The sequence below is a fragment of the Poecile atricapillus genome, chromosome W, assembly GCF_030490865.1.
Source record: "Poecile atricapillus isolate bPoeAtr1 chromosome W, bPoeAtr1.hap1, whole genome shotgun sequence".
In the NCBI taxonomy this organism is placed as follows: domain Eukaryota; kingdom Metazoa; phylum Chordata; class Aves; order Passeriformes; family Paridae; genus Poecile; species Poecile atricapillus.
In genome coordinates, this window is record NC_081288.1 from 23,367,786 (window position 1) to 23,380,896 (window position 13,111).

Sequence of the window (13,111 nt, forward strand, 5' to 3'; positions counted from 1 at the left end):
GATGTCTGAATATCATACAGAGAGGTACACATCTGTAGAGAAGTGACCTGCAGTTGCCCTTCCTGAGCAAACAACAGTGAGCCAGATTTTACTTGACCACCTGAGAGTACGTCTCTCAGAGATTTCATGGTATTGACGCTGTTTATTTCAGAGTCAAATTTGGTCCAGTGTAAGTGAGTAAGTAAAAAGTAAAGGTTCTCCACAGAGGCAGATTAACTGATTTAGGAAACTCAAGCTGGTTCATTGTTGTGCTAGGTAGCCCACTTGATTTTTAGGAGGAACCAGCAGACTTAAGTACCATGACACACTGAGTAAGAGGAATATGCAAGTGAAATAGCTCCCTGTCCCAGATGCCAGCGATTTATGGACTTATCCCCGATTCCCAAGGAATCCCCAGGGGAAATATATTTGGTTTCTGCACCATCTCTAGGATTTGGGACACAGTGGGTCAAACTCTGCTTTCAGTTCCAGTTACAAGTCAGGAATGAGACCAGAACTTTCCCCATGCCCCTCTGCTCTGGGTATAAGTGTGGATACAAGTTTTGCAGCTGTGGATCATTTTGACATCATCGGCTGAAACGTGTGATCGAATCACACCAGTGCACCTCCAAGAAAGCCAGGGGCTATGTGCTCATGGAAATGAGACTGAAATGGGCCTGAAGATTCCAGTTTGCCCAGGCCTGTCAAACACACAGTGCCTTTCTGACATAGGCTTACATTCAGGTAATCCAGTAGACCCATGTGGTACCTTTATGGGAGTTGAAGCCTTCGGTCTGGATAGCTGGATATGTCTGTGAACACAAACACATATCCTTTTTTTTTTCAAACTGGTATCATTGCACACTCAGTACCAGCTACACTAAATAGAGGCAGGCCCACAGCTTTATGCTAACTAACTGTTATTAAATCTACCATTATCATTTCATCACTCAATTCTTTCTGCTCCATTACCACCAACCTAGAAACATTTTCATTTGCAGAAAGGCATCTTCCCACTAACTTTCTGACCTCTATCCATTTCCTACATTCCACAACCTTTTCCTTACCTAACATTCTGATTGCAAACTACTGTCACCCCCTAATACTACAAGCTAGCAGCAAGGTGGCACCATTTGCTGACAGTGACTGAACTCTAGACTGGAGGGTCAGTTAACCCTTGAGAATCTTTGTCAGATCCATCTTTGTCTGGGCACTCATTTGGCTGGCCATTTTGAAAGAGTCACAGATTGAACATATGGGTTGAAATGCCTTAGAAATTCACTTAGCTGCTGGTAACACGCATTCCTTCCAGTTGCCATTATCATTTCTGTGGTTCTGCTTTTGCTGGTAGTTGGAAACAACTTTAGAACTTTCTACTCACTGAAGAGCAATGGCTATGGACACTATGGGAGGTTCAGATATGAATGCCTGTTCCATTGCTTGTCCACAAACACCTCATGAGGTTTTTCTGGGGCAAGTCTCTCAGATTATCTTAGAAGATGTTCAGAGCCTCTCAGGTCACTCTAGTGGAAGGGACCATGGTGACCACCTAGCCAGGTGTCATGCATAATGCAAGCCAAATATTCCCACTGTGCAATCACTGTACCCAGACAAATAACTTCAGAGGGAAATAAAGCCTCTTGTTCTAAAAGGCATCCAAATCTGACTTGAATAATTCAGTTCATCTCTTAATAAAGCTTACCGATTATTAATTACAAACTTCTCAAATCATGTGTCACTCACTTCCAGTTTTAATTCTGACTAGCTTTGACTTTGAGCCATCAAATCTTGATGCTTGTCTGCTAGCTCCTGATGTGCTTTCATCACAGATACAAAGACCAAAGGTTTTTCTCTGGTCAGGTAGGTAATATTTTGAGGACACAAAATTAGAGAAGTGTGAGATGGCTTTGGGGCAACTTTACTCGGAGTTCAGCTAAATAGGTACAGTCAGCTCCTCTGAATCAAACCCTACCATTGTCAGCAAATCAGTGACCTGGCTTACTCCATCATAAAGGTACACAGAATAACTCCCTTCCCTCCCTTTTCCATCTTCCCTCTGCTAGTTGAGCTTGTTGCAGATCTCTAGGGCTTTCTTGTAGACCTGAGTCACATCATCCATGTCTGTGAGAAGAGAAAAACTGCTGTCCCCCAGACGGTTGCGGTATCGCTTTAGATACTGTGGCCGTGGGCGGTTCTGAAGTCCTTCAAAGTCTTGGATCTGGAGGAAATTTTCAGCAGAGACACAGCTCCGTATTCTCTGCCTGTTTGGCCTGTTCTCTTGCAAATCCAGCAAATCAAATGAGTCACTGGACAAAATACTATCATCACTAATTACGCTGGAAGGGCGACTGTAACTTCGAGGTAATGCGTCCCCAGGCAAGACCATTTCTTCCATGGCCTCCAGCGTTGGTGTGTCAGGGCTAATCAAAGCAGGTTCAGTGTTGTTGCTAGAATACTTGCTGTTATGTTTCAAGATGCCCTTACGCCTGCAGGAATGGCTGTAAGACCCATTTCTGGATGGCTCTGCAACCCCTGGAGAAGTGTCACCGTTTACTGTCTCATCAGTATTGTCCAAGAGTTCAGAAGATTCGCTTCTTTCTGGAGAGGAGTAATAGCCAGACTCCCTCTGCTGAGTCTTCTTTAAGATTCCTTTTTTTGGCATTAGTGAAGACTGCTTAGTGCCATATTTACCAGCTACCTCTCCCTCCACAACACCTTTAATGGCCACACCAGTCCTGCACAACTCTTGCTCCAGCTTAAAAGCAGAGGGTAACACTGGGCTGACAACTCCTTCAATGAAACCTGCACTGTGAGAGCGATGTTCACTGTTGCTCCTTTTCTTCAGGATGCCTTTGGGTCTCTTGGAGGTCAGTCTGGTTGCATTTTCAGCTCCTCCTTCCTGGATGGACTGTGAAATGTCATTTTCCTTTTTTGATTTTTTCAGAGACCTTTGTCTCTCTAGTGTGACTTCAGGACCTTTGGGCTTAGAAAGGCACTTGATTTTGGTATCAGTTTCTGGTTGGAGGCCAGTAGAACGGTGATGCCAATCAATGAACCTTGCCAGCAGTGGGGACTCGGATTCCCTCATGGCATCACAGTCACAGACACTGCTCTTGTAGCCCCAGTTAACCCACCAGTGGTTGGCAATGTCTTCAATTGTAGCTCGGCGTTCAGGGTTCACCATCAGCATCCACCTGATAAGACCACGAGCATCTATGGATGAAGAATGGCACATAACATTTTTAGAATATGGACATTCTTAGGTTTGTCAGCTTAAACTGAAAGTGTAAAGACAATCAAATGAGCAAAAATAATGCTCCATACTACAGAGAAAGTGAAAGGGAGCAAGGCTTTGACCATCAGTCAATGATGGAAAATGCCTCTGAGCACTACTTTTTATCAGAAGAATATGATTCACTCTGGAAAGTGTACACTGGGCTATCCAATAAATTCATGTTTGTACTGGAATTAGACAGTGAAGAGTGCTGTATTACTGAATGAAGTCACCAATCTATTGACTCTAATGACAAAACTTAGAGGAAAATAAAACAGAATTGGGATATTTTAAATGATCTACACATTATCGCTTCTGTATTTACTTTTTTTATTACTTTTTCCATAAACAATGTAGTCTTCTGTATATGGTAAAGGTTTATTTTCATACAAAGAGAGATAAGACAGAAAACTGAATGGAATGGCAAGCAACTGACACAAGATAAATATTCATTTAAATATAGTATTTGCCTAGATGTTTAAGGCTGGAAGGAGTCATTATAATCAATGAGTCAGACTTAGCTGCTACTTTTCTGTCAGGTGACTGCTTAATGTGCTATCCTAGAAGCCAATGTGAACACAGTGGCATTAATCCAGATTTTGGCCTGCCTTCTTTAATAAGAGACTGTGTTGCTCTGACCATTCACCTTCTCTCTGCTTGTGATAGCCCACTATGTAGAGATCTGTACCAGTATGTTGTAGCAGTCTGTGTAGCCTGTCTGAACAATTCCACTTGCAATAGCTAACAGACCTTCCACTGCCACAGATCTGCTTAAAAGAGCCCATTACATCTCCACAAGGCAACAAAATCTGTCTGCTACAAAACTTTAATTTCAAAAGGGCTTTTGGAAAGTGCTGTACCTAGATGGAAATTTATAGCAGATGAGCTCAGTAGGAGAATGAGATTTTTTTTTTGATGCGCATCATTCTAATATGACACTGTAACATGCTGGAAGAGGCTGAACAAAAGGCTCCATTCTGAACTGCTGTCAGCTCAGTACATGGCTCTCCCTCCTTTTTCATACCTGAGGTCTGTGTTGGCTCACGATATTCTCCACTGCTGATCTGCCTGATGAGATTTTTATGATCAAAGCCATCAAAGGGCATCGTTCCATAAACCAGAGTGTAAAGCAATACACCAAGGGCCCAGCTGTCAACCTGAAATACAGACACAATGTGTGTGAAGCCCAGGAAAGTTGATCCCTGCCTTTCTCCATGCCATTAGCACCAGAAGAGCAGCATCATGTCTAGCTGCACCTACTGCTGGGCAAACGGGTATCTAACATCTCACTAGCTACCCACAGTCAATGTAAACAGAAGTGAAGCAGCTTAAGCACTTCAAACACAGGACAAACCCAAGTGAACTCACATGCAGAGTAAGATTTGCATTAAGACTACCCCTCAAGAACATTATCATCAAACACATCCCCATACCACCACAGAAAAACTGACCCTTCTTACCTCTGGGCCTCTGTAAGGCCGTCCATTAACTATTTCAGGGGAAGCATACAGTGGGCTTCCACAAAAGGTTTGCAGAAACTTGTCTTTATGATAAAGGTTGGAGAGTCCAAAATCAGCAATCTGCAAATAGAATTGCACAAGGCATTTGTAATATTAATGATTTCTTAAAGTAACAAAAAATCCTTTATCTGGAAAGACTCAGCTATATTTGTCTCTACCACGGGGCAAGGAACTCGATGTGGATTTTACTTTTCTCTCTAAAGATCCCCCAGAGAAGAAGGGTTCCCAGGTTAAGTCCTGATTAGGAACAAGGATGCTTTGGGTCCATTCACAGACAAGCCACCAACTGCACAACCATGAGCTGGTAATTTTATCCTGGATGAATTGCATATGCTTGCGAAGACAATCTCATACTGGGAAGCCTGCTGTCCACTGACTGCTCTTCATCTTGTATAGTCATCAGTACCAGAGGAAAGCAAGCAGAAAGTACCACCCTTCTTATCACACACATGCAAGCCAAAAGCCATAACCTTTAAAATCAACAGGAGGAGGGAGGCAGGAGTGTAGCAGGAAGCTAACCATTACTGAAGAAAGTGATTTTTTAAATCAGCTGGAATGTAGCTACGCCTGAATGAGGGGCAAAGTGAGGCAGTCACTCACTCCTCCAGATTCAGGGACTTTGGGCTGAGGAATCTGAGCTGTTAAACCCATGAGATGTCTATCACAAGATAATAAACACAAGTCTGGTTCCTAACTAGAAACAATGGGCCCAAATCCGGCTTTCCCAACTCAAACAAAACTTCCCTTGGGACTGTTGGGAATTTTGCCCATGTAGGAATTGCAGGATCAGGTCCAAATATTTTGTTTACTTCAATTCTCTGTTCTTGTTCTTACAAAACAAAAGCTGAGGACAGCAACACTAAATACTCCCACAGCCTCTGCATTTTCTTTGTTTCTCTAGCACAAGGCAACACATCTCATTTTCATCTTGTTTAAAACCCAAATGTTTCTGCTTCCCAGAGATACTTGTATTACTGCCTACAATCAACATAATGCCTACATAAAAGACATAAAGCACAGGCATAAAAAAGGTATTGTAGATATAAAAGACAGGAGTTTTCTCTGGGTTTTCTTCACCTTATTCATGTCTTTTCTACATGAAAGAAATTAAATCCCAGGAATTTTCACAAGAGAAAATTCAAGAAAACACAAAGTGAGTGGGAAAGAAAAGGATTTGCCAGCACCATCATTCACTATTGGCTTTCTAAAATGTGTATCATCAATGCCTCTAATACCTGTTGAATTACAATGTTCAGTGAACTCTTGGAAGAGGTAGTCTTTGTCTCTACTACCTCAACTGGTACAGCTACACTGAAAAATGACACAGTTGAGACCAAAACAGGAACACGTATATGCTTTCTAAACAGATATAAATATAGTTGATAGATACTTTCATGTTAGAAATGCAGAATTTTTTAATATATCCTTTTTACACAATTTTTAATGTCACAAGTCAGATATGAGATTCCATGCTTCACTCTTCCCCATTTTGATGTTCTGCTTGTGCAGGTGTTTCACTGACAATCTGTATTCATTCTGCTCAAAGAACAGCTGATTTCTGTTCATTAATTTTAATTCATCTCACCATCTTCATTCATAGACTGAATTCACTCAGTCCCTCAGACAGTGTATTATCAACCCACAGCCGAAAATTCAACCCTTACATAAATGCGGTTTGTAAAACCTTCATTGTATGGTTGGAATGTCATTGAAAACAGCTGGTGTAGAATTGCAGTCTGCAAACATATTCTCATGGCTCAGATTACACTTAATTGCCTTAAATTCCACCTTCTTATCAAGTCACTCTGCCTGGCTTGCAGGAAGTTGGTTTTAAGCCTTATGAAGTGTGCCCTGTCAATCAGGGAAAGAATGGGATCATTTCAGTGTTAAAAATTCGTGCTAGTCATTGATTTTTATTTTAGTTCAGGATGCAACTAAGACAAGGACAAACACTGCACAGTGTGATTCCTTATGAAAATACATTCCCTTAACACCATGGAATGTATAAAATGCCTGTGGATGTGCATAAGTATATATATATATATATATATATATATATATATATATATATATACACATACCATTGTTCACTCTAAGAAACTCTCAGACTTGGGCATTCATGTTTTCATTTTGACCATTCAGGAAAAGAGTATTTATGTTAGAGTCCACTCCCATGCTCACAGACTGATGTTTATCAGCTTTTCCCATTAAAAGTGTCATGCCCCCCAAAACAAGTTTAATAGAAGCCAACATTACTTCATGTTCTTGGCACTTAAATGGAACTAAGGCATCAAGTCAAAAAAACTTCCTAAATTGGGAGGAGCAGAAAAGTGGACTTTTATTCCCCTTGCTTCAGGAATGTATGTTCCATATTTACTGTTAGCTATGATAAACCAGATGTAAGTTATTGTTGAAGTGTGGAATATAAATTCCACAGAGTTCACACTCATGGATATTGTCAGTTTTATCCCGCTTAAGAATCTGTCTCTCTGCACTGCAGATAGAGAAATAATTAGGTCTCTTAAAGCAAATGAAAAGTACGTGCAGTTGGTGAGCCTTCCAGCAAAGTAAATCCCAATTCCATATACTTAGTCTGTATATATGAAACCCTCGTGGGTTTTTAGTGGTTAGTCTGATTGGTGTCCTCTTACCAGCCTGAGAGAATGTGCAGTTAGCAGGATTATGTTACTGTTATACTTGCATTGTTCTACTCTTCTATCACTTTGGGGTTGATCATAGCGTTTACGTCAACCTCTGCTAGACATCTCTTTTAGCTACAATTCCCAGCCCAGGAACCATTTTCATCCCTACTGTGAACAAGGATGTTCAGTCTCACAAGTGTTTAAAGCTCATTTGATTCATTTATGTCTGCTGCATTTAGTGGTTTTCAGTAGAAGTCTACAGAAAATAGTACTGCATACAACAAGTCCATGAAAAACCTAATAATACACCACAGACTGGATCACCTTTTTCCTCTCATTGCACTCCACCTCTGGCCTGTGGATAGGCAGAACTCTTCAAAATGTGTAATTTTTTGTTGCTTCCAGATTCTGGTGTTTCCTTGTTGCTATATTCTAACACATGACTGTGCTTCCAGAGATTTTTACTCACCATCACAACTCTTAAAAACAAAAAAACCCACCCTTCTTATGTCTCCATACACTCCTTAATGACCTTCATTTAATTATCTAAAGCTTAAGAATGGTTTCCAAGTTAGTGTAGTAACAAGTAATATGGCCTGGGGCCCTTTTAGGTCAAATAATAATTTCTAATGGATTACTTGTCCTCTTTATTTCCTGTTTTAAAAGTATTGTTTAAGCTGCTATACAGGGATCCATTTTTACATCATCTTATTTTTTCTTCACATTATTATGACATGTTTTTGTAAATCATAATGCATAGATCGCTGGCTTCATCAGAAACACATATTTAATTGCACATTGCACCCAAGAAACAAAGAAATTCCTTTAATTTTCTCATTCTTAAAATCAAACTGCCAATTTTGTGTTTGTAATCCACTGAATGAAATGTAAATACTAGGAAAGTACAGATAAGACTATCAATCCATTTCTAGAAGATGCCTTCCCCTGAGTATTTGAAGACTTTGGTCGATACCAAACCCCAAACTTCATTTTTTTCTGCCTGAACAAACCACATGTAAATACTCTCAGAGTGAGGACCTGATAAATTTACTCCTAATAAATAATTTACAGTTCCATATGTGTTTCCTTGCCACCAGTTACTGTTTAGTGAAACAAAGAAAAAGTGGGAAGTAAAATTCTGTGCAAGTAACACAGAAACCACAGCAACATATTCAAAGCTTCAGCATCAGGGAAATGGTGGCTGTAGGCTTAACATCAAGTGTTCAAAGCTGTCTTTGTCACAGAGAGCACAGAGATAAAGGAAAGCCATACCACAAGACACCTCTTGAAGCAATTCAAATTCAAACACTGTTGACTGTAAGATGTATGAAATATCACTACCTTCCTGAGTTCAGAATGTTTTTCAGTTTCATGAGACCCTTTGCAGTAGTGCCTAGGGGACAGCAAACAAGCCACTTGCCCATGCCATGGCAGCCTTGCCTGCTCAGAGGCCTTTACATTGAAAAGATATAGCTGAGGAAAGCTTGGAAATATGAAAAATACCTACAGCAGCTTAAACACAGCACAAGTCAGGAAAGGGAAACCCTCAAGAAAAAGACGCCCAAATGACTGGAAGGTATATAAGGAGGTAGAGCTACCTGAATTTCTTCACAGCAGTGCCACTCGCTATGGCAGCTGAAATGCATCTGCGGTTCTAAAGCTCCTGGCTCAGCTCCAAGGGTGGACCAAACAAAGCTACCTGTCCCTGCCCCATCCTTCCGCTCTACCTGCAGGAGAACGACTCCCATAAAGAAGACAGAGGCAGGAGTGGAGCCGTCTGACAAAGCTCAGCTCCCCAGAGGCTTGAGGAACTGATTGGTTTTGCAGATGAGGACCACAGTGCAGAGATCCAGCCCTCCACAGCTAGCAAATTCCACAAATTCCTCTTTTCTCTCAAGAATTCTCTGATTAGCTGGGAAGATAGTTTGGCGTGTAATGTGGAAAGAAAGGTCATCCTGCCTGCGGAAGCCTGACTTGTATACAATGTCCTAGAAAGGCTACTTTTTGTTTTCAGTGCTGCTGAGAACGGCTCTGGCTGCTGCAGACAGCGTCCCTGTAGGAACAGGAGAGGGGAGGCCTGCTCCAACGCTGGATGCTAACAGCAAAACATCCAAATATTGCATTGGATGGGCCTTCTGTAAAAGACTATTTTTGGAAACCACATATTTATGTGCCTTTAATCCACTAGTTGATCCAAGTTAGCTTCTGTCATCAGCATTACACAGATGGCAGCTACCACATGTTACTTTCCATTTCCATTGCGCATCAGCTCCAAACGAAGACAATCTCTCCAGTGTGAAGCACAGAAGGCAGTGCCTGCAGCCCCAGGGCTTTCAGGGGAGACAAAAGGAAGATCCAGGCTATTTAGATAACGGGCTATGCAAGTAGCTCCTTGATTACTTTTTTAATTAAATAAGGATGCTCAAGTGTCAGCAGAAACTCTTTGGTGTTCCTCCCTCTGCTTGTTTGCCTGCGGATGAGCACATCCAGTCACTGTTACACCCAGCTACCCAAGGAGGAACAAAGCTGAAAGTGAAACAGGTTCAGCCACCTGGAAATTACACTTATTTTATAGAGGAATATAGATAGGATGTATATAGGAAATTACTCTGGAAATTAAATCTCTGCATTAATTAACTTTGTGCTATATCTATAAACAATAGAAGAAAAAGACAGGAAAAAAGGTCATTCCCATGCTTTCACTGGAGTGAAATGGCATGGAAATGACATCACTGACATCACTATCCAAAGTATACGTTTGTGTCTGAAGTTCCAAGGCCATTTCCTAATGAAGCACATGTGCTTTACTAGGTTTATTTTGAAACTCTATTTGCTTATTTTCCAGCCATGATCAAAAGAACATTCAGACTGTTCTGTAGGAGGCACTTGAACCCTGTAGACCAGAACAGTTTTTTCCTAGCCCCAGAAGCAGCCAGCAATAATATAATTTGTACAATAAGCCTGATTGCACAAAATGCTCTGCTCTTTTCTACCAGTGGGCAGATACTGCATTGGGAATCATCACCTTTGCATGGCAGGACAGGGCTTTCTCCTCCAAAGTATGCGAAGCTTCATTTAGTGTGTATAACTGGGAATCAGTGGTGTCTTCCCCCAACATCCAAACCTCTGAGCCTCTTGCCAGATGCTGTTGCTTAGTAGCTGTTACCATAACAATGGCTCTTCTAATACCTTGGGTAAAAACGTTATAAAACATGCAAATCCATTCTGAGAAGCTGAGAAAAAGAATCCTACCTTAATATTAAAATTGTCATCAAGAAGAATGTTTTCCAATTTTAGGTCCCTGTGGACAACACCATTCTGAAACAAGGAAGGAAAAAACAGGGAAGAGCATGAGAAATATTGGGAAAATTAAAGGTGAGCTAGCAGGGTGGTCTTTGCATCTACATTTCAGGGCTGATGTCACTGTCATAACACTCATGGCCCAGTGACTAGTGGCAGGCACTGTATTAGTCACTTGGTGTGTGGTTAAGGGAAGAATGACTGGAATCTGTCCTCCCACAAAGACTCTAAAACAGCATGGGAGTAGGGGGGCAGAGGGCTGGGGGTGTCTTTTCGGAACTTAATTTCATCCTGGATCCTACCCCCACTGCGGGAAAGCAGGATATTCTTCCCAGGCACCAGAAACCAATATCTGTCAATGACGTTAGCCCCTACAAAAGCGCTTATTCCTCCAATGAGCAGCCATGTGGATCGGGGGAGTTAAAATCCCAAAGGATTGTAAATGTTAGGGATGGAAGCAAACAGACTGGGTCCAGGTCAGAGCCCTCTTTACAGAAACTTGGGAAAATTAACTGCATCAGGAATGGCATTGCAGCTTTTCAGCACTATGCAGTGAGGACTTTGAGAAACCCCCTTTTTATCAGAATTCAAGTAGAGACTTCTTTTAAGAATTCAAATTAAAATTATCTTAGCTGCTCATTGCCTTTAGCTTCAGACAAGTTTTGGCTCTACGCAGTTCTATAAACAGGGATATGCTCTATAAACAGGGATAAAGGTCTATGATGACAGCCAGTCAGCTACCTTAGGTTTAATTGCTTGACTTGTCATTCCAAGTGGGTACCATGATGGATAAGGTCGTTAGCAAATGGTATCTTTCCCGCTACATCTGGTAAAGCTACTTTTAGCTATCCAGAATGAGTATGTAGTAAAGCTCATACATGAACCTCATAGCTATCTCTTGGCTTTTTCTTTCATGTATTATATCTCCTGTTCTAAAGTTGTTTACTAGCATATTCAAATTGCAAACTAACATTTATTTGAATGCATTAATACTAATACTGTGCAGGACAGCATGTATGGATGCCTTCTCCAGCTGATGTTTTAATTTTTGAGATTTTAATGTCAGGAGAATTATTTAAAGGCAAAAACACAAGGTAAATCTAAAGTAAGGGTGCGTCTGGCATCTGCCATAACACAGGAAAGCACCATTAGTCTTTAAAAAAAGGCATTAGTTCAGTGTAGCACTTTTAATGAAGATCTCCTGTTATACTGATAAAATCATGTGCTCTGATAATAATGAATGGTGTTACCTCAGACATGCTTTGAAATATATGTCAGTAATCAGCCTTGAAACAGCATTCTTTACTATGAAATCCTTTGCTCACCTTGTGGCAGTAATGCACAGCAGAGACTATTTGTCGGAAGAAGTGTCTTGTCTCTCTTTCGCTTAATCGCCGCCTCTCACTGATGTAATCATACAACTCTCCTTTACTTGCATACTCCATGATGATCACAATCTTATCTTTATTTTCAAACACTGCACAGAAGAAAAGAAAAAATACCACAGCTGATTCCATACATCTGAAAGTGACACTTTAAAAAGTGAAGAAGACTCAAGGATGTCTGATCACATCCTAGACCACCAGTGTGGGCTGGAAAGATGTACTAACAATCCCACTGCAAAAAGCAAGTTCCAAAGCTATTTTTTACCAGAGGAAGATTACAACATCTCAGACCAAGAGAAGGAAGCTGAGGTTATCCTCTCTTTCATATGGCTACATGAACCTCTTTGTCTCAAGTAATATGGGGTCACAAGGTGGCAAAGTCTATCCTAGTGAGATGAGGTGGACACTTGTGCCAGTAACACATGAATACCAGCTCCTGCTCCAGGATGGAATTCCTTGTACAAGTAGCCTACTTGAGGCCAGAGGACAGAAGCAAAGAGGAGCCCTCATATCATTTGGAAAGGGTTCATAGAAGGCAAAATAAATTCTTGTCTTCAGTGACTGATACAGGACTGCCATTTGGCTTACAATGACTGTTGGTTGGCTTTCACCTACCAGCAAAATCCAATAAGGGAACTGATAGACATGTCCTCCTCCATCCCAACTCTGTGTGACAGCATGGCAGGCATGGACACCCGAGACTGCTGCGGCTGCAGTGCCTCCAGAGCTCTACAGCTCTTGTCAGTGTGGCTCTGTACCCCACCTCATGCAACCAACTCTTCCTCAAGCTTCTTTATCTCCTGTCCCTACCACATATCACAGATTGCATGCTGTAATCCTCCCTTGCTTACACAGAGCCAGCAGCAATGCACAACGGCAGCCTAAGCAGAGCAAGGAAAATCCATCTCATATCTGCCACAGCCCGACCCTTCTTTGGGGCTGAGAGTACACTGTGTCACATGCTGTCAAGGACTTCACTGTGAGTGACAGATACTAATATTCAATCTAGTA

At 41.4% G+C, this 13,111-nt stretch overlaps 1 protein-coding gene across 1 annotated transcript in view; it reads right to left on the reverse strand.

Moving 5' to 3' along the window:
• Positions 1-766: 766 nt before the first annotated feature.
• LOC131591623 (NUAK family SNF1-like kinase 1) overlaps positions 767-13,111 on the reverse strand; it is a 45,039-nt gene continuing 32,694 nt past the window's right edge. The window contains exons 3-7 of the mRNA XM_058862509.1: positions 12,041-12,192; positions 10,668-10,733; positions 4,714-4,833; positions 4,278-4,410; positions 767-3,192 (exon numbers count right to left, since the gene is read on the reverse strand). Of these exons, the coding sequence (XP_058718492.1) occupies positions 2,039-3,192; positions 4,278-4,410; positions 4,714-4,833; positions 10,668-10,733; positions 12,041-12,192 (1,625 nt within the window). The 3' untranslated portion in view covers positions 767-2,038. The remainder of the gene's footprint in view (positions 3,193-4,277; positions 4,411-4,713; positions 4,834-10,667; positions 10,734-12,040; positions 12,193-13,111) is intronic.